This window comes from Tetrao urogallus, assembly GCF_951394365.1.
Source record: "Tetrao urogallus genome assembly, chromosome: 10".
NCBI lineage: Eukaryota > Metazoa > Chordata > Aves > Galliformes > Phasianidae > Tetrao > Tetrao urogallus.
Window position 1 is genome coordinate 15,424,229 of NC_136823.1, and position 22,512 is coordinate 15,446,740.

Genomic DNA, 22,512 nt, shown 5'->3' on the forward strand with positions numbered 1-22,512 from the left:
ATAATATTTTACCAAAGGAGTGAGTGTCTGCAACAGCCTTTGGTTAGAAATCATATGGCAAAACTTGGCAGCTTTAGGACAGAGGGAGGGGATCAATCTCTGAACCAGATTGCAGCAGGCAATGCTGTCCTGAACAAAAACCTGGACACAAGAACCACACATTGTAGACTCACAGAAGCTTAACAGTGGGAAGTAAGCAGAGATTGCCAGCATGCTGCTTACAAATGCTGCTCTTCTAGAAGCAGATATGCATAAACTAAGCCACTTCCATAGAGAACACACGACAAATCTGGGATGCTGATCTATTCTACTAACAGAGCCTCTGGCAAAGGCTTTAATTTTGCAATCATTCAGCAGAAGGGCAATACCGGTGTGAGGTGCCAGACAACAGCATTAGAAGAAACAGCAATCCTCTAAAAAGAGACAGGTATCTATTACAGCATTTGTGCAGCGAGTCAGAAAAGGCTGTAAATCATCCCAAGATCCTCTGGAACGAAGATTCTTTAGAAATACAAAATCTTTGTCATCAGCGGAGGATCTAGGAAGGAAGTCATTCATGTGGGCTGCATTTCATAATCCCATGCAATCAAACTTATGCTCTAGTTTTCCCTTTCCCCAGGGGCACAGAATGCCCCTTCCAGGTGGGCGTTGTAAGGCATGTCACGTACCTCTTTTATGTTCCCCACAAGAAAAGCTTAATCAGATGTAATAAGGTTTGGGTCAATTCTCAGCTCTGCCACAGATCTAGCATATGAACACTGGTAAATAATTTTTCTTTGTATTTACATTCAGAAAGAGAAAAGTAGTAACTTTTCTCTGAAATTCTCATTTATCCGCATAGATCAAAACACCTCAGCAATGGTTTTACTAAGCTTTTATATACAGAAATTAGCAAAATAAATAAGTAACAATTTGGGGCCAATGTTGTACAAACAGGAAACGAAAAACAACTTTCACAGATGATATTCTTGAATAGTCAGATACAGAAAAAATAGAAAGAGAAAAGGCAATATTAAAACATAATTGGGAAATAGAAACAATGGAAAAATACCAGTAATGCAGAACTCATTAGGGAAAGCAGAGTCTGCTAGGTAGAATCACTGTTTAGCTGTCCGAGGATAGAGCAGAACATTTCTTTTTTACTTATCACCAAGTACAATGACCACCATGATCCCAGCTTCATCAAATGCATAACCAAAAGTGGGCTAAACCAGAGAAATCAGAAGAAAAAGAACACAGGGCCAGACCTTCCCCCACTAACTTCTGTGGAATTCTCTGGCTGAGAGCTTGCACTCACTCCAGCAAATCAAAAGCTAGAAAAGCTAAACATCATTATTCTGAACAGCTTCACACAGCTGATGGTATCTTCCCCACAAAGCTGAAAGCGTATGCACAATGATCTAAATTAATACAACATATTTTTTTTTCTTTTTCTTTTTTTTTTCTTTTCTAGCTATATAAAAATTAGATTTACATTGTTCCCCTGGTATTTACATAAAGCATAACAATGAGTTCAGTAGCTGGGTCAGCGGCAGTTCATCTGCAAGATATCCATCTGCATCATTGCATTTCAGTCAGTTGTAATGCATCCTAAGTCCAAAATGATATACTGGGGATCAGCCTGGCTACAGCTTCACTTCTACTTACTGTTCTATTTATGAAGACTGATGACAAAAAACTGCAACAGGCAAATAAGAAAAACAGTATGAAATGCATCTACAATAATATGGAACAATTATGTGTCACAAAATGTAATCACTTGGAAATTCAGTCTGTCAAAGAACTGGACATTTAATTATAATAATCAGTCTAAACAAGAACTAATTGGAAGCAAAGATTCATTTTTATCTAGAATTTTTGCTCATGAATTTTAAGCATGTTACCTAGTAGGATATAACCAAAGCTATGAAAATCCGAACAAATTACCCTCCTTCCAGTAAGCCCTCCTTATGCAGTACAAGCATGCTCACTTTTTTTCTTTTTTCTATCTTTTTCTTGTTTTTTTTGAGGCATCTGAATGCATATTTCTAGCTAATGGCTAAATTCGTTTCCATATCTAGATTCAAAGAGGCAAGGGATACATATACTTTGCTATTCCCCTAGAGAATGGATTTATTTTAGGACAGCAAAAGCTTTATCTACTTTCCAATTTTGTCTCTTCCTCATGCTTCCCTGCCATCACTTGTGAATGTAAAAATTAAAGTACCTATAACTACCTAAGGAAATAAATTCAATTGCAAAGATATAACCAAAGTATGCCATACTATAATCATTACTGATTTATAAGTGCCATCTTCTCACTTTCTAACAACCTTGATAGTTACTAAATCACAGCTGAAAATACACTAATATGTTATTTACTAACACTGTCCTGTCAGCACTGGGATCAGCTTTGTATTTTTCTGCTGTACTGTGAGAAGTACCTCAGACAAACCCATAATGGTTCCAATGTAAGAATTTTCTTTCTATGGTATCCTAGGTTAATTTCATAATCTAAACTGTTTTAGAGCAATTTTATATATCTCAGCATCACAAAGAAAGTTTTGTCCTTGATGTACTGCAGAAGTTCAGGTTTGTGCTTCTACAAAATGCTGTCAGGTGGCAGAAGCTGGAGAATCCAAGGTGCATTTCAGGTAGAACCAAATCTCCTTGTGTTTTCTCACTAAATTAAACATTCATTGTTCTGTATAGCAAAATCCAGCTTCAGGAACTCCAGCCACAGTTGAAAGAAGAGTTGTTCTTTTCACTAAGTCATTTTGCAAGTTCAAAGAATGAAGTCAGTAGCACCCTCACAAAATAGGGTCTCTGTCTAACAGCCAAGCAATGCAGTTGCACACACCATTGTTCCAGTAGGACCCACAGGTTTATTCTTTGCTACCGTGTTACCTATAAAAGAGGAGGAAACAGTTACCAACATAGAATCTTTCCAATGAGGATTATAAAACATGCTCCATTGTAAAACAGGACACATCATGAATGAACTAACCCCAGCCAAACATTAATTGTACTGTTATCCAAAGTACTAAGATTTGCAGATGAAGAAATGGCTGTTTACCATTAAACAGCCACCAACATCACATGGAACATCACTCTTCTGCTTCATTTAGCTTAGCATCAGTTTCAACACCAATGCCTACAGAATCAGTGTACCACTTACATCCCCAAGAACCATTCATGCAAAGTGCCCATTCCCAGCAGCACATCTAATGGAAGGGATGCACAGATCAGAGAGAACGTCATGTGCAGTGTGGACAAACTGCTGTTGCAACTGCAGTCACTTCTGGATAGCACTTCCTCCACAGGATCCCATGGTCTTCACTTTATTGCACTATGCACACTCCATCAGGTGTGTTAGGGATGTATGTGCAAGCCTTATTGCACGCACACAGTGCTAAGCAAACCCAGTGGGTTTGTCTGCACAGTGAGAGGCATCACCACCCTGCAAATGGGTAAGAATAAAGCAGCCTGCAGGGAGGAATTTTGGTCAGCTCTGCTCTGTAGCATCTGGACATGTTATAAAGCTTAACAAACACATAGCACAGTTCTTATTTTCCTCCCCACAGTAACTGGTTTAAATACAAGCCCTTTAGCTTTTCATGTATTTAGATGTCCCACTCAGCTACCACCTATACATCTAAACACTGAGTAGTATCAGGAGTCTCTCCATGCTTCATACACTTCAAGTCACTCTAATATTTTTGAATAAGATAGAAGACTTAAAAGTGATTACTTGGCATTTCCTCTCTTGGCGTGTAATTAACCTGAGGAACTCGCTATCCCAACTAGCACTGATCCCAAGGTGTTAGTAGGCTTTAAAAATTGATTAGAAATTTAAATGGTAATGAGATCATCTTTGCTACATAACATAGAAAAAAAAGTTAGTATCGAATGGATCTCAACTCTCATGTTTTAGATGTAAGCCTACTACAAACTGAAAGCATTTCATATGTGGGTACATTTTCTATAACTGCTCACAAAGGTTTTGCTGTGTGTTTCCTAATTAAGTATCCCAGCACTGAGCTACACGGGTGCTGTATAGTTTGGACTACTGGTCATAGGGCAGTCCTTTACTTGTGCTGAGTTTTAATAATGCACTTAATTCATATTCTGCAGATTGAGTTGAGTGTGGACAATTATTTTGATCATTTTTAAAATAATAAAAAAAAAAAAGTTACCTCACACTTTTTCCTCTAATAAAGGGTTTTTCCGTCCGTTCCTTTCCACTCTCTTTCCAGTTCAATATTGTATGTGCCACAAGCTTCTGTTCAGAATCTGGAGTTACCTTTATTCATTATATTTGTGCAATGACTGTACCTTAGTAGATAATCACCCATGAGCAATGCAAAACAGAGGAAACATGGATGTGCTCTTTAAGGTAGCCTGCTACTCACCTGTTCCCTTCTCTAACATGGCCAATAACTAGTAAAGTTTAGGACTCCTCTCAATAAGATGTATAACCATTAACTTTGTTATTCATATCTATATTTCTGTTGTTGTAGAACTAGGATCTCCCTTATGCTGCCACTAAGCACATCCACAATGAAGCACAGCCCTACTTTAACATTTGTAAGTCTAAAATAACAAAGGACAGCAAAAGAAAAGCAAAGTCATGCAAGACAAAAAATGAGCAGCTCTCATATCAGTAATGTGGTAGAACAATTCACATCTAAGTATACGTGCCAGTTGTTTGCTTATCCTTTCAATTAAATATCCCTTAATCTCCTATTGTATAAAAATCAATGCAAAAAACATCACTCCACATCCCAGCAAAGTAGAGGACAAGTTTAATGAAATAGCATTTGCTCTCATATTGCTACATTATGCCCTCTGTTAGACTCACACAAACTCACCAGACTTGACGAATTTGCACAGGTCTAATTGCAGGCAGGATGATTTGTCCCACTCCAGCTTTATAAAGACATCTCTGAACTCATCAGAATGCATTGCTATATTCTGTAGCTTGCCGGCTGCATTTTTCGTCATGGATAATAAAATAAATGATCCATGCCAACTTTGCCCTTCTATTAGTAAACTCCCACTGAGTCAGGCTTCCTCTTTTCACTGTTTAAGAGCAAGAGTCATAAGTACAGGCTGTATTATATGTCTTGGGGTCAGTTGACCTCACTGAACTGAAAGGCAACTGCACACAGAAGGAAAAGACAGCAACATGAATGAAGACCTGATGCTCCAGCTGTCAATGCCATAGATGTCATTATCTTATTCAACCCCTACTTGTCCTGTCTCACCATTCTGTCTAATGCCACCACACCACACTATCCCTTATTTACATATGAGCAGCTGAAGTCAATGAAGTCAAGAAAAACTTCAAACGCTGAGGGTAGTCTATACCTTTCAGTAATTCCGCTGACTGAGCAGTGGCATTGGACCTGATGACCTCCAGGTCTCCCTTCCAACCTAAACCATTCTGTGATCTTTAAAAGAGAAATAGTGTTTTTCAGATTTTTCTGGTCAGATTTCTCCAAAGAATTTGCCATCATGGTAAGTGTATGGCCGGTCTCTGGACCACTGAACTCACTCCACAGCTGCCCAAAACTAATTTTCTCCTTCATCCTGAATTAGAACATGTTTTTCTCCTTAAAACTGCAATTGTTATACAGCATCTGATGTCAGTGTTTGCTTATTAATTCAGACTGTTACCTAATCAACAATATTCATTTCCATTCAGAAGAGGCTGTAAAGGAAAAAGCTAAGCATATGTCTTTGCTGCTATAGCCTGGTGAAAGCTCATGTTTTATGATATATTTAGACATGCAGTTCACTATGACTTGTTGAACTTCAGTGCACTGAACTCACTTCAGATTGTTAAGTAGACAGAGAACATGATATTTTCTTTCTGCTGGCCATTAATTAAGAAATAGATGGCAGAGCAAAGCTTATTTTAAAAACAGGCTGTCTTCACGATGGCCTGTAATTAGAAATTATTGGAACCAGCTTGATTTCCACTGGTGCTCAGTGTCCCACAGTTCCAGTGACGTCAGTACGAATTCTCAACTCCAAAGGTTAGCTACTTCATTCCAAAACTAAAAGGGCTTTGCAGTAGTGCAAGAATATAACTTTAGATAATTTTACACCCTGGATCTATGTAATCAGTATGCAAATAGAAGAACTGATCCTGGAACACTACAACAGTCACATCTGAATCGTTTCTTTGGTTTCACTCCAACATCCAATAACTCAACTAGGCTGGGAGCAAAAGGGCAGTTCTTACCCAGCATTTTCCTGTCTGAGAACAATTGCATTAATCACTCTTTCCAGAATACTGAGGAGTCTAGCACTGGTGCTCACAACCACGAATGCAACAAAATTAGCAAATGCCACCAACAGACTTCTATCTATATTAAAATAGGTGATTTCTGTACTTGCCTTTGTGGTTTTGACTTTATTTCCACTGCTGCAAGACCACCCTGAGTAGTCTGGTAGCACCTTACAGTCCTCTCCATCCAAACAGGGGTTCATATGACACCACCACTTCTGCAGGACAATAGAAGCTTGAAAAAGAAATGGGAAAGAGAAACAGAACACAATCTTTTCTTAATACTGTTGTTTTTTGTAAGTAGGTTGCCCGTGGGTTGTTCAGTTGTTTGATTACAAAAGGTAGAACCCATAGTTACTGTTTTAGAAGCTTATCACACTGATCATGTTTGAGCTGCAGATATGGCTAAAAAAGTTCACCAGCACACAGAAGAATAAATGGCATAGAGACCAATGCTAACAGAGAGTGACCTAACCTCTGGAAGTGCCTCTGCTCCTCTACTGACTACAGAAGTTGCATGCTCCCTTCATTTATGTGCCTTAGCAAAGAACCTGCTGTAAGGCAGTAGGAAACTAAGGCTTTTTGTTTAATTCAGATATGCATATGTGAGACTGGACAAAGAAATGGCAGTTTCTCCCTCCACTGGGTAAGAAAATAGAACTGCACAGAAGTAAGCATGTGAAGTCTGTCAGTAGGTAGCGCAAATAAGGACATGAAAACCATTGAAAAGCATTAGATTATTAACTGAAAATCTACTTGCAGTTACACTGCCAGTTTTGCAAAATGTCTGGCAAGGCTTCAGTAGCACACTAACCGTGCAAATTTATTAATTTTCTACCCCTAAGCCAATTTTTGTTAATAAGCTCCCGCTCGCTATCTTTATACCCGTAGTCGTGACTTTTTAATACTGCTGGTAACAGATACACTTTCCCAAAAACTAATGCAAACTTCTGCATGCATTTCTCAGTTTTGCATTGTTCACAGGATTCATCCAATCCCAGAGAAAGTGATTTTGAAAAGTATCAGTTTGTAATCATACACAAACTAAACTGGATTTCAAAATAAAAAATGGTTGGGAATGCTGATGTAGTTAGTCTGCATTATTCTACTCTGTGCACAAAATATGCTTTACAGTAAAGTACATCCAAAAGAGATGAACAAAAATAATTTAGTCTAATTGTTGTAAAGCACTTCTTTTTCCTTCTAATTTCAAGGTAGATTCATATCTCTTCAACCTTCAAATTAGGGTGACAAGGAAGCAAACTGACATAGGAATATTGCTGAAATGCTCATTCAATTACTTTTGTTTTGTGCTTTCATTCTAGGGCTACGTGAAGAGCACTATGAAAAATGCATTTCTGAAACACCAGTTTAGCTTCTATAAATGATTCTTTCACTCTCCTAACATTATAAAATGAATGTATGATTCCTGTCACCAGCTATTTGCACCCTAGATAATTTGCTTTGATTCTGATTGATTGCTGATGAAATGGATGAAACCTGGTTAGCTTCCCTAAGAAGTGAGGGATCACTTCCACTCCAGATGAACGGTCCAGCAGTTTATTTCATATCTTTGCTACTTTTTCAGAGAAAAATTGAATAATCACATTAATTTCTGTTAAATGTAACCTACTCTAGAAGGTGAGACTCAAGAAGACTGAGGGCATCTGCAGGGATGTCTGCATGAGATCCTGGTAGTAAGCTAGCTGCATTTACAGAGATGACATTCAGAGCCAGCAAGCCCTGCTGGGAGGCCTGGCTACCACATTACACAGCTCTGCACTGTGCTGTTGTGAGCATGCATGCATTGACATAAGAGCTTGCCTGCACTCAGACAAGTGAGCCCGCTTCCATATTTATACCACTATCACCACATACCTTCCTGGTTCATGAAATGTGGGCTGTGTACAAAAGCAGTGAATCAGGCCCATCACTTCCAGCAGTACCATCTTCCATTAAAATAAGCAGAGATATGAGAAGGAAACGTTGTGGAGTCAATCTAACTCAAACAAGCTCTGCCTAGTTCACCTTCTGTTTGTCTTTTGTTTAGACACTTTCAGAGAAAATGACTCTTACCCTTCTCCTATTTGATTTCTATTCTGTGCAGACATCTTTCCTCTGATTAATGGAAACACTTTGAAATCCCTAATGCAGGTCTCATTCTATTAACTTTCAGCAAATCCCTAGTCCTTTGCTGTAGCACTGCACTAATTCTTATATCCATTTTATGTCCAGTCTCTTAGTAGTTCTAATGTCCACTATGCAGGCTATATATCCTAAATGGCTGTGGCTGTTTGTGTCAAACACACTCCTGAGATTAGTCTATTAAAATTCTCCATCAGTCACTTAGGTTTATCTTCAGAGCGAGAGCTGTTTAACTATTGCTGTCCTTGTAACCATGTGACTCCGTAGGACATAAAAGTTTCCAGTTTTCAGATTGAGGCACTCTTGGAGAGGTTTCAGCAGATGACTCTTCTAGGAAACAAGAGCAGCTGTGTCACACTCATACACAACCACCCTAATGAAAGGAAAGGAGACTGCTTTAGTTTGACATTTGCCAGTCAATTTGCTGGTGGTTACCCTACTAGAAATAAATCTTCTGCTGACATTGCTCCCTCGATGATGCAACTCCATGGAAACAGTAGATTCACAGAGATTAAGGCCAAAAGGTGCCAATACTTCATCTTGTCTTGCCTTATGCAATTCACTGTGTTGTGCCCTCAGTTGTGTTCAGTTACATTGTCTTCCAAGCCATTCTGGCACAGGTGAAGAAAGTTACTTCTCCCATTGACATTTTTCACAACAATTAAACAATCTCAGCATGAAACATACAGCTTTAGGGTTTGCTTTTTTTTTTTTTCCCTCCTTAAACCTCTTCTGCACTTTCTTCTACTTTACAGCATCTGTTAGTAACCATCATTTTCTCCCTGTGAAGGTATTGAACGCGCTGCAATCAAGTCACTTTTCAATCTTCTGCCTGATAAGCTGAGCTGATTCAACTTCTTCAGTTTCTCGATGCAATGCATTTGTCTTTATTAACACAGAGTTTTTTCAAACAGGTTCAACTCCCCACAACAGAGGACTATGCCATGTGACTGCCTTGAGCTCATCGTTAGTTACTCCTTTGATCCGGATGAAATCCATTCTTTCTTTTTTGGTCAATATTTGCTTTCAAGTCAGTTGAAGGGATTACAAAAAGTTTATTTAATGATTACTTCATATTCTGCTTAAACAAATCCATGTTATCTGTAGTCATGACAAATACAGATGTCTTTCCTACCTCACTGGATTAAGCTTTCCATATAAATTTTCAGCCGACTATTCATTCTATTGTATATTTCCTTTTCTTCTTTGAATACTGACACAGCATTAGCATCCTTTTGAGTTATCAAGTATCCTGAAATACATCCAAATACAGTGAGAAGGAAATCTTATCTATTTGCTACGTATTGATTGATTTTTTGTTTTGTTTTGTTTTCTTGTTTCTCTATGGTCTCTTCCTTTCGGTCTGTAATCCAGTTGGCTTTCAGCCTGAACCGTACTTTTTCTTCACTGTGTTTCTTTGACCCTATAGAAAACCTTTAATTATTTAGACCTTGAATCCAAATGCTTTTCCTCATAAATTCTAGTTCTACCAGACTTGACTGGATGGAAAATGATTTGGGTACTGATGATTTACTTAGAGACATTTAAAGCACTTCACTTCTCTCCAAACAAAAGTTATTAATGTTTTATCTTCTTGGCAGTAGCTGCTAGACAACCTAGAATTGCTTACTCCATTCCACAAATTCCACAAAGAAAATGGAGAAAAACAAAATCTCATTATGACTATTTTAAATGTAATTGTCGATCATTGACAGAAGAATGAGTTGACCTTTGTTAAGCAACGTTTTCTACAGCTGCAATCAAGTAGTATAGCCAGAACTCAAGGCAGGATACACAGGCTGTATGGGATGTTTTCTCTGTGTATTTAACTACTTGTGGTCGTATGTTCTGTTTTTTTTCCTGAGTTTAGTGGCTCATTTCATCTACAGCAACATTTCTCAAAGCAGCAAGTTAGCCTGTGTCTGAAAGGTGGGAAAAAAAGAAGAAAAAATACAGAAAAAGAGGTGTGCCTGTGTACAGAAGCAGTAGCCTTGCTTTTCTTGTTTGCCAATACTTGCCAATAGCTTTCAGAACTAAGTTCAAATACACAGATTAGAGCTTCTTGTTAGCTACATCCAAAATACAATTATCTGAGAGAGAAGAAAGTTAATGAGCATGTCAATGTGGACAAGGGATTACAGAAATACCCTGACCCAAAGGCTTCTAGCTTTATACTCTCATTTAGGCTACCACAAGTGATTTTACTATGCTTGTGAAACCCTATTGAATATCCCAGACTATAACATTGACTTTAGCCTTTATATCCTTCTTTTAAATGAACTAATCTGACTTTTGCTGCTACCGGTGTTTAAAGTTTCTGGGAAGAATGACACTGCAGAATTGCAAAACACTCTATAAATGTTAGTTAGGGCCCACAGCGCTGTGGGTATTATCATACCACACTGAAAAGGAATGGCTCGTAGCACTCAAGGCACTTAAAAGTTTCACTTAGTGTATTTATAAAATCTAAATATTTTTATATTCCTTCCTGTACAATTTTAACACATTATTTTCCTTGAAATTTATCCAGACATTTATATTTTTTCTACAACTCAAAGTACCTTTGTTTCCTCCTTACTGTATATCATGAGGAAAAAAATATGTCACTTGTGGAGATCTATGTCTAAATGTAATCATATAAACATCCAGTCTGACTTCTCTCAAACAGGAGGCTTTCCCAAATTCTGGTAGCTCTCAGTATTGGTATGCTGTGCTCTACTTCTCCAAGCACAGTTTAGCCTTAACATACAGTACTGCTTTAATAAAGTGCTGGTTTAATCTGACCTTGTGTAAAGTTCTTCATCATCTATCAAGCTATTTCAAGATCCAAATATCCAGCTGGCCTATGACTACATCCTAAAAACAATAATGACAGGCTTTATAAACCTTTTTTATGGCCTGTTTATGCAAAAGGGCACAATGCCCAATACCTATCAACAAGGAGCTGTGTTTGATGAACTAGATTCTACCTCCACTCAAATTAATCAAAAAATCTGTCACTGAAATCCTGTGGGAGTTGGGTCTGAAAACCCATATGCTGAAAGAGTAAGAAAATCAAGGGGAAAGAAAAATAACATCTATAAAGTACCAAAACCAGAAGTACAGATTTCAGATGAGGCTTGTTTTAATTGTTACAATTTTCTGTGGAAAAAAACCCAAAACATATATATATATATATGTATATATAGCTGAAGGCTAGCTACTCAAATGTGAAGTTCTATTCCAGAACAGAACAGCAAGTACAGTGTGTCTAGAAATTGCTGAAGTCCCACATCTTAACTGCCTTCCATACTCTGAGAAAATCTATTTGCTGCAGTGTCTTAAGTTCTTGTGGATGAGCTACAATCAGTGATTTGCCAGCCTGGCTGAAATGAACATTAGAGCCAGCTCACTGTGCTGCCTGGATTGTAAACACTAAAACAGAAACCAGACCTTCATTTAGGAAGAGCAAGAAGCAGCAGACTTCTTTAAAATCATCAAATAGATATCAAATTAATTAATTGTAATTATGTAATCATGTAACCAATCATTTGTTTGGCCAAGAAAGAAAAATGTTATTCCATTCCAATAGCTTTATTTTAAGGTTGCCACTCAGTGTTGAACATAAAACATGAGCCCGTTCACCCTCTTCCAGTAATCTCTTCATTGATGGTAACGGTTAAAATACACAAAACCTGAAAAGTTCAGTCGGTGTTCGCATTTGGATTTCACCCTGCTTATTATTGTTCTCCACCATGACTTCCTCAGTTATTTCCTTTTTGAACATGCGTTGAAGAGGCTAAGGTCCAAATAGAACACGTTTATAGGTATATATGTTCTACTTGGATTTAGAAAACATTTCTAATAAACATTACTAAGCACTAGACTTCTTTAAAATCAAGATTTCAATCTGTAAAAGCATCTGTGTGTATGACCAAAAATCACATCGTCTGACACAACCAGTGGGTGGCACCTAATGAATGCATTCAGTGAATGTGAAGTGCCATATTTCCTCTTTTTATCTGAGCACAATCTAACAAGTATGTAATGTGAGGAAGGAACTGCAGGCAGCACCCATGTGTGCCATGTATGTGCATAAGCACAGAGATAATTGCTACTCTAATGCAAATAATGATTACTACTGGATAAGGTCTGAAGTTCAAATGAAATACTTTATAATACTGCTGTAAGACAACTGCCCTACAAAATGTTTTCTTTTGGTTAGAAAAATTGTAATTCAAGCATGTCCTTCCCTTTAAATTCAGAGGCAAATCAAATATCCTTCTGTTTGGCAAAGAGGTGTTAGAAAAGAAAACAAAACCTCTATATCAGCCTAAAGTATGCAAATTCAAGAGGGTTTTTTGTTTGTTTGTTTGTTTGTTTGTTGTTTGTTTTGTTTTTGTGTTTTTTTTTTTCCAGAAAAGATTTCTGGCTTCCACAGCATAGAAGCCAACTGAAGGCTGTGTACAGAGTGGGGAAAAGCACATTTAATCCTGAGGCTGAGTAAAAATAGTTATAATTTCTGTGCTACAGCAACAGAAAAAAACACTGCAGGCTCAGATTCTTGCAGGGAAAAGAAACCAAAAAGTGAAGCATGTTAAAGCATTACCCTAAGAAATAAGGAGGAATCAAAGACTTCCACTTTAGGAACCAAAACCTCACATTCATAATATTCTGTCTTATTTAATTTCAACTATCCTTGAAGGTAACAAACAGCCACTAAATTCTTTCAGCAACTACTTGTACTGACAGACTGAATTAAGTTTCTATCATATCATACATTTATGTCTTTCTATCATGGAATGTAGTGTCACCTTTGCAATCCTTAGGCAAGTTTAGAACACTGAGTGACTTTTATTATCTGTCATATTGAAAAGTATTTCTGCTTGTTGTATCACCTGAAAACAGAGGGTATTTATCCTTTGAAGAGAAAACTACTTAACAAATTGTACAGTTAAAGCTTATTATGCTCCCAGATTACAAGGCATGTAAAGTCTGAACAGCCTTTTAAAAAAAAATTTAAAATGTTTTCTTTAATAAGAAGTGGAAAACAAAAAAGAAAAAAAAAAAGACATACTGCACGTATTTAGTTTTATTTCTAGAACTAAACAGCTCTGAAAGTTTAGAAAAAATGTTTTTGAGTCTTTTGTTTTATATTTAACTCATAAGGCTGTAGTTTCATACAGAAAAACAAAAATGCTCTGCTCTGGTCTACCAACTCCAACTCATTTGGAGTTACAATGTACACAATCCAGTAGAGGTGGGACACCATTATAGCACTAATGTCCAGCATTAAGAGACCATTCAGCACATAAAATGGTGAGTCATCCATCTGGAAAACACCTTTCACAATCAGATGTCCCAGCATTGTCTGCATGTTCACTCTTAGGGCTGCATTTATTATCCAGTGACTTTCCAGTCAAGTTACTAGGTCTAAAGGTAACTGGAATCACAGAATCACCAAGGTTGGAAAAGACATTTAAGATCATCCAGTCCAACCATCCTCCTATCACCAGTAGTACTCACTAAGCCATGTCCTTCAACACAAAATCCAACCGTATCTTGAACACCTCCAGGCTAGATGACTCCACCACCTTCCTGGGCAGCCCATTCCAGTGCTTGACCACTCTTTCAGAAAAGTAGTATAAGGGTTAATATCATTAATTGAAGTCTTTTATTTCTGCTGTTTCCAGACCAGTCTTAAAGTAGAATTCTTGTGTGAAAAAAAAAAAAAGAAAAAAAATTAAGAAGTTTTATTGGCACAGACATGAAATGGATGAGTACATATATTAAGAGGATTAATTACACCCGGATTTATGCACTGACTCATTATAATCAATGCACAGCGATGTTTTCAAAATTAACAAAAGGAAGGATTATGCTTTTGAGGCAGTGGGGAGTCAAACCATCAAGGAGAACAAACTTAGGAGCTGTGGGTGAGCAGGAGGCTGCTTACCTTCCACACACGAGGGCTGAGCCCTCGTTGTCCCAGCCACCTGCCCCGGGAAGCAGGAGCACTTGACTGTTTGCGATCGTTCCTCAATCCGGTTCTTATTGCAGCAACGATGCACTGCCACAACCTCGCACGTCCCTTGCTTGACTTGGTGCTGGCCTAATAATTGCAAGGATAAGTGATGGAGAGCAAAATAAAACATCAGTGTATAAAGAAAAAGTCACTGCTCTTCAAATAGATTGCAACCACATTTCCCCAGGACACTGGGCTCCTTGTACTGCACTGTTTTCCTCCAGTCGCCTCCTAAACCCTTGCTCAGAAACACCACTTCATAATACTCTTCTCTTTGCACAACTCATTTCCACATCCTCACTTTCTGAACTGCCTTCAAGTGCTTCATCCTGCATTTGTCTGTCTTACACAGAGTAGAGCCCTGAATGGCTCTTATCTATGTTTGTAAAGCACCTTGTAAATTAACACTACTATGGAAAAGGGTGCTGGGTTTTGTTTGATTTTAATTTTACTAAGTTAGACAGATGATGCCAAAAATATTCAACACCTAACTAGGAGAAGGGACTAAAGTACAGATATTGATGTAAAGTTATGCAGTATCAGAGCTACTGAGATGTAGCAAAACAAGTGAAAATATTACAATGGCATGCTTGTAGAACTACTCTGCTTGCCCATCCAGTATCTGTAACTAACTATACAGAGGGCATCTTGCTCTGATTCAACATGGACACGTTTACATGGTTACATCCTTATAGACAAGATTTTACCAAATGATTAAGTGGGAAACCCTCAACAAAGTTAGCAATGCAATTTAGGCCTCCAAACTGGTTTCCCATGACAGAAAACAAAAAGAGGACAGTATACAAATATACACTTAATTTTTAAGAGGTTGACTTGGCAATGTTACTTTGCCCTGTGTGTTTTTGTTCCACAAGTACTTCAAGCACAGCTGGAGGGCTGCCTGACTTTTCTTGCCAAATATGTATTCACAACCATCTCAATAGGCAGAAAACTATGTATACGAAATCCTGGAAAGGAAATTTAGTCTTTATTTGCGCACTCTAAATGTAAAAAGAAATTCTACGCACAGAGGTGTTTGGATGCCTTTCCTTTTTTCCTCAGGAAAAACCCACGCTGAACATCTAAGCAAAATGTGCCAGAGCAGAATAAAGCATAATGCATTTTACAGAAAGTAGGAAAAATGTTGAAGACAGCATAAAAGTATCTTACATATCTACTGTATTAAGTTTACCGGCAGACTATGAATTTCCATGCAAGTACCTAATACCTATATCATAGTAAACATGAAAAAAAGGTGAAAACAGCTATGAGCTCGTAGGTCAGCAGCTTCTCTGTAAGTCAATAAAAAAAATAAAAGCACAAACAGACAAATTAAATTGGCCGTGCCACTTCATTGCAGGGTATTTTTCTGCAAAACACCTCTGAGTGACAGCGTTTGGAGATAGTGAGTAGATGGACAGAGATTGTGACAGAAAAGATTTTGTAAATTGAGGTTGTTAGTCTGAGAGCATTTCTCTATTTATTTATTTATTGGATCAAAGTCGTGAGCCAAAACACTTTAGAGTAAACAGGGTAAGTTTCCATTGGCTTAGAGTAGTGGTCCTGAACTCTCAGAAACAGTGGCAAAATTCCTCCTGACTTCAGGAGAGCAAGGTTACTGGGCCATGACCTGAGAAGGACGCTTCATATTGGAGTGAGGAAAGGAAAAAAATGGAACTGCTCAAGCCACACACTTGAGTTTGCTATGTATCTCACCTGAAAGACCAAGTGGTCAGGTCTTGTTTTAATTAAAGTCATTATTCAACTCACATTAGATGCCAAGATAAGAGAAGAAGCCATTTTGTCAGAGAGTACATCATAAGGATGGACTAGAGCCAGCTCCAGGGATCAATATGTAGCTGAAAGAATATCTCTTTTCAAACCCAAACCCTGCTTCCTTGAGGTGAATAGCCCTGAGAAGTCAATACCAAAGTAAATCAAACAGGATTTGACCCCCAGGAAAAAAAAAAAAAAAAAAAAAAAAAAAAAAAAAGCCAAGGGCTTGCTTTCAATTATCTTATTTGAATTTTGAAGCACTGGCATTGCTCCTGTGAAGTGCCAGGAGTCAACAGGAGCTCAGATACTTGTATAAGGCAAAATTACATTACATCCTAGGTGAGTCCTGTGGCTCAGTAGCTGTTTTGCTATGTGATCATTCATGCACAAGCAAGAGAAGTTGTCTCCTCTTTGCTGGCAGAGGTAGGATTTTAAGGTTTGAGAGTGCTGCTGCCATGCAAAGGAAGACAGAGCTCCTATCCTTTGCCCCTAGCATGCAGATCCTATGGAGTAAAACAGCAAAAGGTACTAAAAAGCCAAAGACATCTGCATGCATCATTTGCATTAATTGGATTGCCCTTGTAATAGTCTCTTCCCTCCTACATACTCACATCTGTATTTCCTCCTGCTTGTTCACGCAGATCTTAACAACCCTTCATTCTGTTGAACACCCGTATGCATTTCCTCTTAATGTTCAGGCACATTTGCGAACAGGTGCTGAACAATTGCTAAGCACTAACAAGCTAGCTCTGTGCACCATTTTTCTCAACATTCAGCAATCTAGAGGACAAGCACTCAGTGTGCAGAGTGGCTTTCAGAGTTCACAAAACTCAACGAGTACCTAAAAAACTAACCATCGACTCAAACAGGCTATTCGCTGCCTAAATCTCTTGAAATCTTATCTACATCCAGGTGCCCAAATGCAGAGAAAAGAAAGAATACAAGAATACTTTTCTGCACACTTTAACCTTCATTTTGCCACTAGATAAACCTTCAGCTCAGGTTTAGAGTACATTTAAGTTACGGCTAAGAGTAGAAGAATCAAAATGCTCAAGAACAATCTCAAAATATTTTATAATGAATGGATTCTCAGGAACACAACGTACTGGAGAAGTGGGGTCTGAAGAATTTTTTAAAGTGTGAGCATCACAGTAAATGAATTCTATGCCAGGAAAGCCATTCCAGGGAGAACTGCAATGAGAGATAGGTAGAAAACCAGAACTGGGAGAGCAAAGCCCCTTTGGGCTCACTTATAAAAAGCCTATAAATTCACAGCTCTTCACCTGTAAACCTATTCAGATGTGCAACCCATGGGCTGTCAATATTTGCAGTTGAAATTCAGTTACATCTTCACATTTAAATAAGAGAACTCTCCAAGGAGAGATGCATTTTATCAGCAACAGTACTAGAGAAAGGTTCCTGCTGTTGAACACCTTCTGCATACTGAAAGAGGAGATGTCTGCCAGTCAAGCACTGTGGAAGATAGAGGACAAATCCTAAGGACTGTAGGACACCAGGCTGCTTCTGATCAAGAGTTTGGCACAGGTGATGTTCTCCATACCCCTCATCTCTCAGCTTCCTCAGAATTACTAATGCTAACTAACAACACCCTCTATATCTCTCCATGTAGGATTCAGACAAAATGGGAGAGTGCTTGTTAATGGAAGTTGCTTCTGTTTAATACAATTGTTCAACTATTAAATTTGACAAGACTTTGCTTTCACTTTCTTCTATTTAAATCAAGGGACAGATATGCAATTAATGCTTCTAAAACTCTGCAATCTTCAAATGAAACAAAGAAAAACACAATTATTGTCAATATCAAACATCACAGTGATGTACTTCAAAACTACAAGGAAAAAGAAAGAAAGAGATAGACTTTCAGAATGCTACTCCTGCTAATCCTGTCCATGTCCATGTCATCTCTGACTAATTCTAATCCCTCCCAAAGAGCATTCTTCCAATGCTACATGCACACAGGCTGCACGCCTTTATCAGAAAGGCTTAATCCTGGATAACCTCCTCTTCTAATTTCTTAGCTCAGAAACATATGGAAACAGCACATATAAAGAAGGTTTTTAATTTCTGTTTCATAAGTTGTTCCATTTGATGAGGAATGCAACTAGCACTGTGAAGAACAATGTATCTAGGATAATACAACCCTATCTCAGCACATTCTTCGCTGAGCCTCAAAACCAGCAAGCTTGGTCTGCACACAAAAGCCTCGCATCATTTATTTAAAAGGTAAGGGGATGTCTGTCAATAAAGGGATGAATGGCTATGGAAGCTAATACTGCACCAGCAGTATTAGAAACAAGTAAGTTTAAAAGTCAGCAATGCAGCATGAAAGAGAAAAGCACTCCAAGAAGCCCAGTACCAGTTCATCTGTTCCGTCTTCATTTCATGTTAGCTTTTGCTTACATAAGTGCTCACCAAGAGGTGAATATTCCTCCAGAAAAACAAACAAACAAATAACTAAATAGTATTTGCTGTTTTTCACATTTTGTTACCCAAGATACATATGAGAACCTCACCAGATCACTGTTGCACTGTTTGTGTGTCTGTGTCTTCGTGAGATGAGGGAAGGGGAAATGGAGAGGGGGCATTTCCAAAGACAACAGGGGTTTCTAGAAGAAAAAGCTGAAAGTCACTTGGAATGTAAAACTAAGACACCCTCTTCTAAGATGAAATGAAACTAGAAGGCTTCTCTGCTAATATTCCACCCACCACTGGACTTTTTCACAATCATTTCACATTCACATCAAGGTCCTGACCTAGATGCTCTCTTTCAATGATGCACAATACTTACATGAATACTTTCTCATAAACTGTCTCTGCATACACAGCTTGGTTCACTTTTGCTTGTAAAGCTGTGTCTTTTCACTTGTTAGCAGTAAAAAGACTGTTCAGAGGCAGTCCAGATCTGCCACAAAAAGACATTTCAACTGCTTTCCAGATAAACATACAAGAGATATCTTCCCATAATCACCTGCCCATGATAACAGGGCAGATGTAGTACAAAACCAAAAAGAGAGAAAAGGTATTCAGCTTGCTATCTATCCATTACTTTCATGTTCCTTCCTCACATACATAGCAGTACTGTGATGACTGAAGCTAACAACTGTAACGAAGCAAGTAAGAAGAGATGCAGTGATCTCCCACATTAAGAAATTGACACAAATGCTCACATAGTATCCATGTTTCCAACCAAAGAGTTCCCATTACATTGCATCCCGTGTTCCAATCAAAACATTTCTGCATCTGCTGTTGCAGCAGCCAGCAACATGGGATGTCCAAAATCCCAAACAATATTGTAACAAGTGAACCAGCACTGAACATCTTTAACTTTTCTGGGGCAAGATGTGATGATGATTCTCAAACATGCAACCAATTTGAGAGGAACTGTAGGAAGAGCAGATCTAGGTATGTATTCCAAAAGAAAATGAGTGGCTTCAAGCCCTGATAATGAAACCCCGAACAGTAAATGAAATCAAAAGCATAACCCTTCATATGTACAGGTAGAGGAACATGCTGACACAGCTGGAGTAAATCATGTAACACAGTGAATTCTTTGGCAAGCATCAGAGGTCACATCCATATGGAGATTAAGGTCCTCTGGAATAACTACTGTAAGTGACCTTAGATCAGACACAAACACTGAGACTTCTCCATGGAACGAAACATTAAATCTGAGCAGTCAATAAATCAAAATAGCTGAGACCAAAGTAAGTGCTGCAAGTGAAGGAGGGAAGAGGGAAAAGTTGCTGCAAATGAAAAGAAAGGTGGATGAAGAATGACCTGGAAGCAAAAACTATGCTGAAGCTAATTAATAAGGATTGCCTTTCAGCCAGCCAGTAATATTCATCCCAGTTCAAGCACACATACTGCTTGTACAAACTCAACCTGAGTGCATAAACTTCACAAGTTATCTTGAAGTGGTGCTTATACTTCCTGCAGAAAACTTTCCAATGTACCTATTTTAGGTGAGGCATGACAAAATATGTAAGGGAACGACTTGGTTTTCCACCACATCTTGTAGCAAATGAACAATGCTGTGTGCTGTAACATCAGCATATTTCCTGCATGTCCCATTATCATGCACACGTGCTATTTCTTTTTCTTGTTTCTTTCCTCCTTCACAGATTTATCAAGGGCGAATGGGAAAAAGAACGGAAGTACTTTTAAACAAGAAAGAAATGAATGAAAGAAAGAAAAACTTTGTCTCACATATGCAACAAAACAAATTTGGGGGGATTAGGCCTTGTGCCCTTCTGAGCATTCCTCCATCACCTGAAATATCAAATGACTGCTTTTGGGCTTAGCTGTATAAAACAAATGTTTGTAATCTACTTAATACCAGAGGTATTTCTGACTCAGTTCAAGGTCATTCATCAGACAAGAATGATATTTGTTTAGAGAACACAAAAGAGTAATTCTCAGCTAAGACATGAGCCTCTGCAGATTAAGAAAATAGCAGTTGCCAGAAAACAGAGCAGATGTTGGAGAAAAAAGCATTTTTTTCATTTCAAGCAAAAATTACATTTTTATAGTCATGCCCAAGTATAACAAGTAAAATGGAGGAGAGCAAGTAAGGGAACTGTACTCTTGCATTTCAGCGCAACATAGTTCAAATACACAATGTAAAAAGAGCTCCACCTTTTTATCTTTCTTAAATGCAAAGCTGAGTCTCCCTTCTTTACCTTTTCTGTAACTGCAAAGGAATAGGACTGTGCCTGAATTTGACAGTTAAAGGTAAACAAACAAGTAATTACTCGTTAGTTAACCTTCATTTGCTAATCTGCTCAAGAAAGATCCAAAAATAACTGGTCATTAAACACTGCGGTTTATGAAAGTTTTTCTGGTGCCATTTCCTGTTTGACAGCCTTAATTTAGAAGACTGAATTTGGCAGTGAAACCCTTCCATTAATTGCTCTGTGTTTATTATAACCATGTAGCAATATTTGCTGCTACTAGAAGAATCGCCTCTTTCAAAAACAAGGGCCAGTGGATAACGCAGCGAATTTGAGTGATACATTTCATTGCTGAAGTGGAATGAAATTTTCATGTGATAGGCAAACCAGTAAATGGAATTTCGAGGCACACTGAAAGCAATCAGATCGGTTAATGCACTGGGCACCGGGCCATCAGCTCCTCAGCTGGTCTTTAATCCCTGGAAAAGCCTCTATGCCTTGATCACTACTGATTAATTATTTTCAGAGTTTGCTTCATTTTATATCAGGTTTTATATAGCTGTAATGGTTATCTTGGGTTTATTCTGATGGAGTGGACAAGAAAAGCATTGCAGCAGTCCGACTATAAGATCCAGCTGCCAGTTAAGCAATAACAGGTCATAAAACTAAATTGCACAAATGCATTTTTAATTCTGAGTGACGTGAGGGCTTATAAATGGCTTCAGCAAGTGCAGACTATCCAACCTGGCTGAACAGCTATTTGAACTTAAGCTGTTTTAACTATTATATCCATAAGGGCAACACTTAAGTGAGCTTTCCAGAATGCTGACAGACCTTTTCAGCCCGTACTACAGAATGGTTTTTTTTTCCTTATATGGAAAAAAAATGACAGTGCAGAGTGCCTGCCATTCAATGGCACATTGTAACAGCAAAAACAACAACACATAATCCAAAAAACCCAACACATAAAATATAGATACGCTCGAATAAAGAAAAAGAAACTGATCACAATCTTCCTTCACACTGTAACTCATGATCCTGAATTATTCAGCATTACTATCCTGAATTAACGGTAAAATGATAATCTAAAAGGGCAAGGATTCAGATGTTGTAAAGGTCCATCAGTTTCTTATGTCATGCTGGTGATTTTTTTTCCAAGTTCTACCATGATGATATTTTTCAAGGTTCCACAGATCTCTGGAGTCTTTCAATTTACACATTTTTTACATTTGGATCGGTTGCTTGACGGAGGTAGGACAGAATGTGAGAGGGCCTCAGATTCCCAAAGGCTTTTAGATCCTGTTGCCAAAATAAGAAATCAATATCTACCTGAAATCAATGAAAATGAGATATTTAAATAGCAGGAGGACACCTGGATATCTTTCCAGATCTTGGCCAGAAAACAAACAGGTCACCTGGAAAAAGGAACAGCTTTAATTTGCCATAGAGAAGATTCCCAGTGTTAGCAGGAACATTTGTCACAACGGGGCAGGTTGCAGAAACAATGTAGTGAAATTGTCTTTTCAAAGTATCCCAGGTAGCTTGTCAGATTTGACAAACTTTTATTCTAACCGGAAAACAACAGACTGCCTCACCTGGTGAATTTTCCCTCGACCCTAATG

The 22,512-nt window shown here is 38.2% G+C and overlaps 1 protein-coding gene across 1 annotated transcript in view; it reads right to left on the bottom strand.

The window, feature by feature from the left end:
• Positions 1-1,139: 1,139 nt before the first annotated feature.
• TAFA4 (TAFA chemokine like family member 4) overlaps positions 1,140-22,512 on the bottom strand; it is a gene marked incomplete at both ends in the record, with an annotated part of 47,451 nt that continues 26,078 nt past the window's right edge. Inside the window, 3 exons of the mRNA XM_079540302.1 lie at positions 1,140-1,205; positions 6,385-6,509; positions 14,355-14,510. Coding sequence (XP_079396428.1) covers positions 1,140-1,205; positions 6,385-6,509; positions 14,355-14,510 — 347 coding nt within the window. The remainder of the gene's footprint in view (positions 1,206-6,384; positions 6,510-14,354; positions 14,511-22,512) is intronic.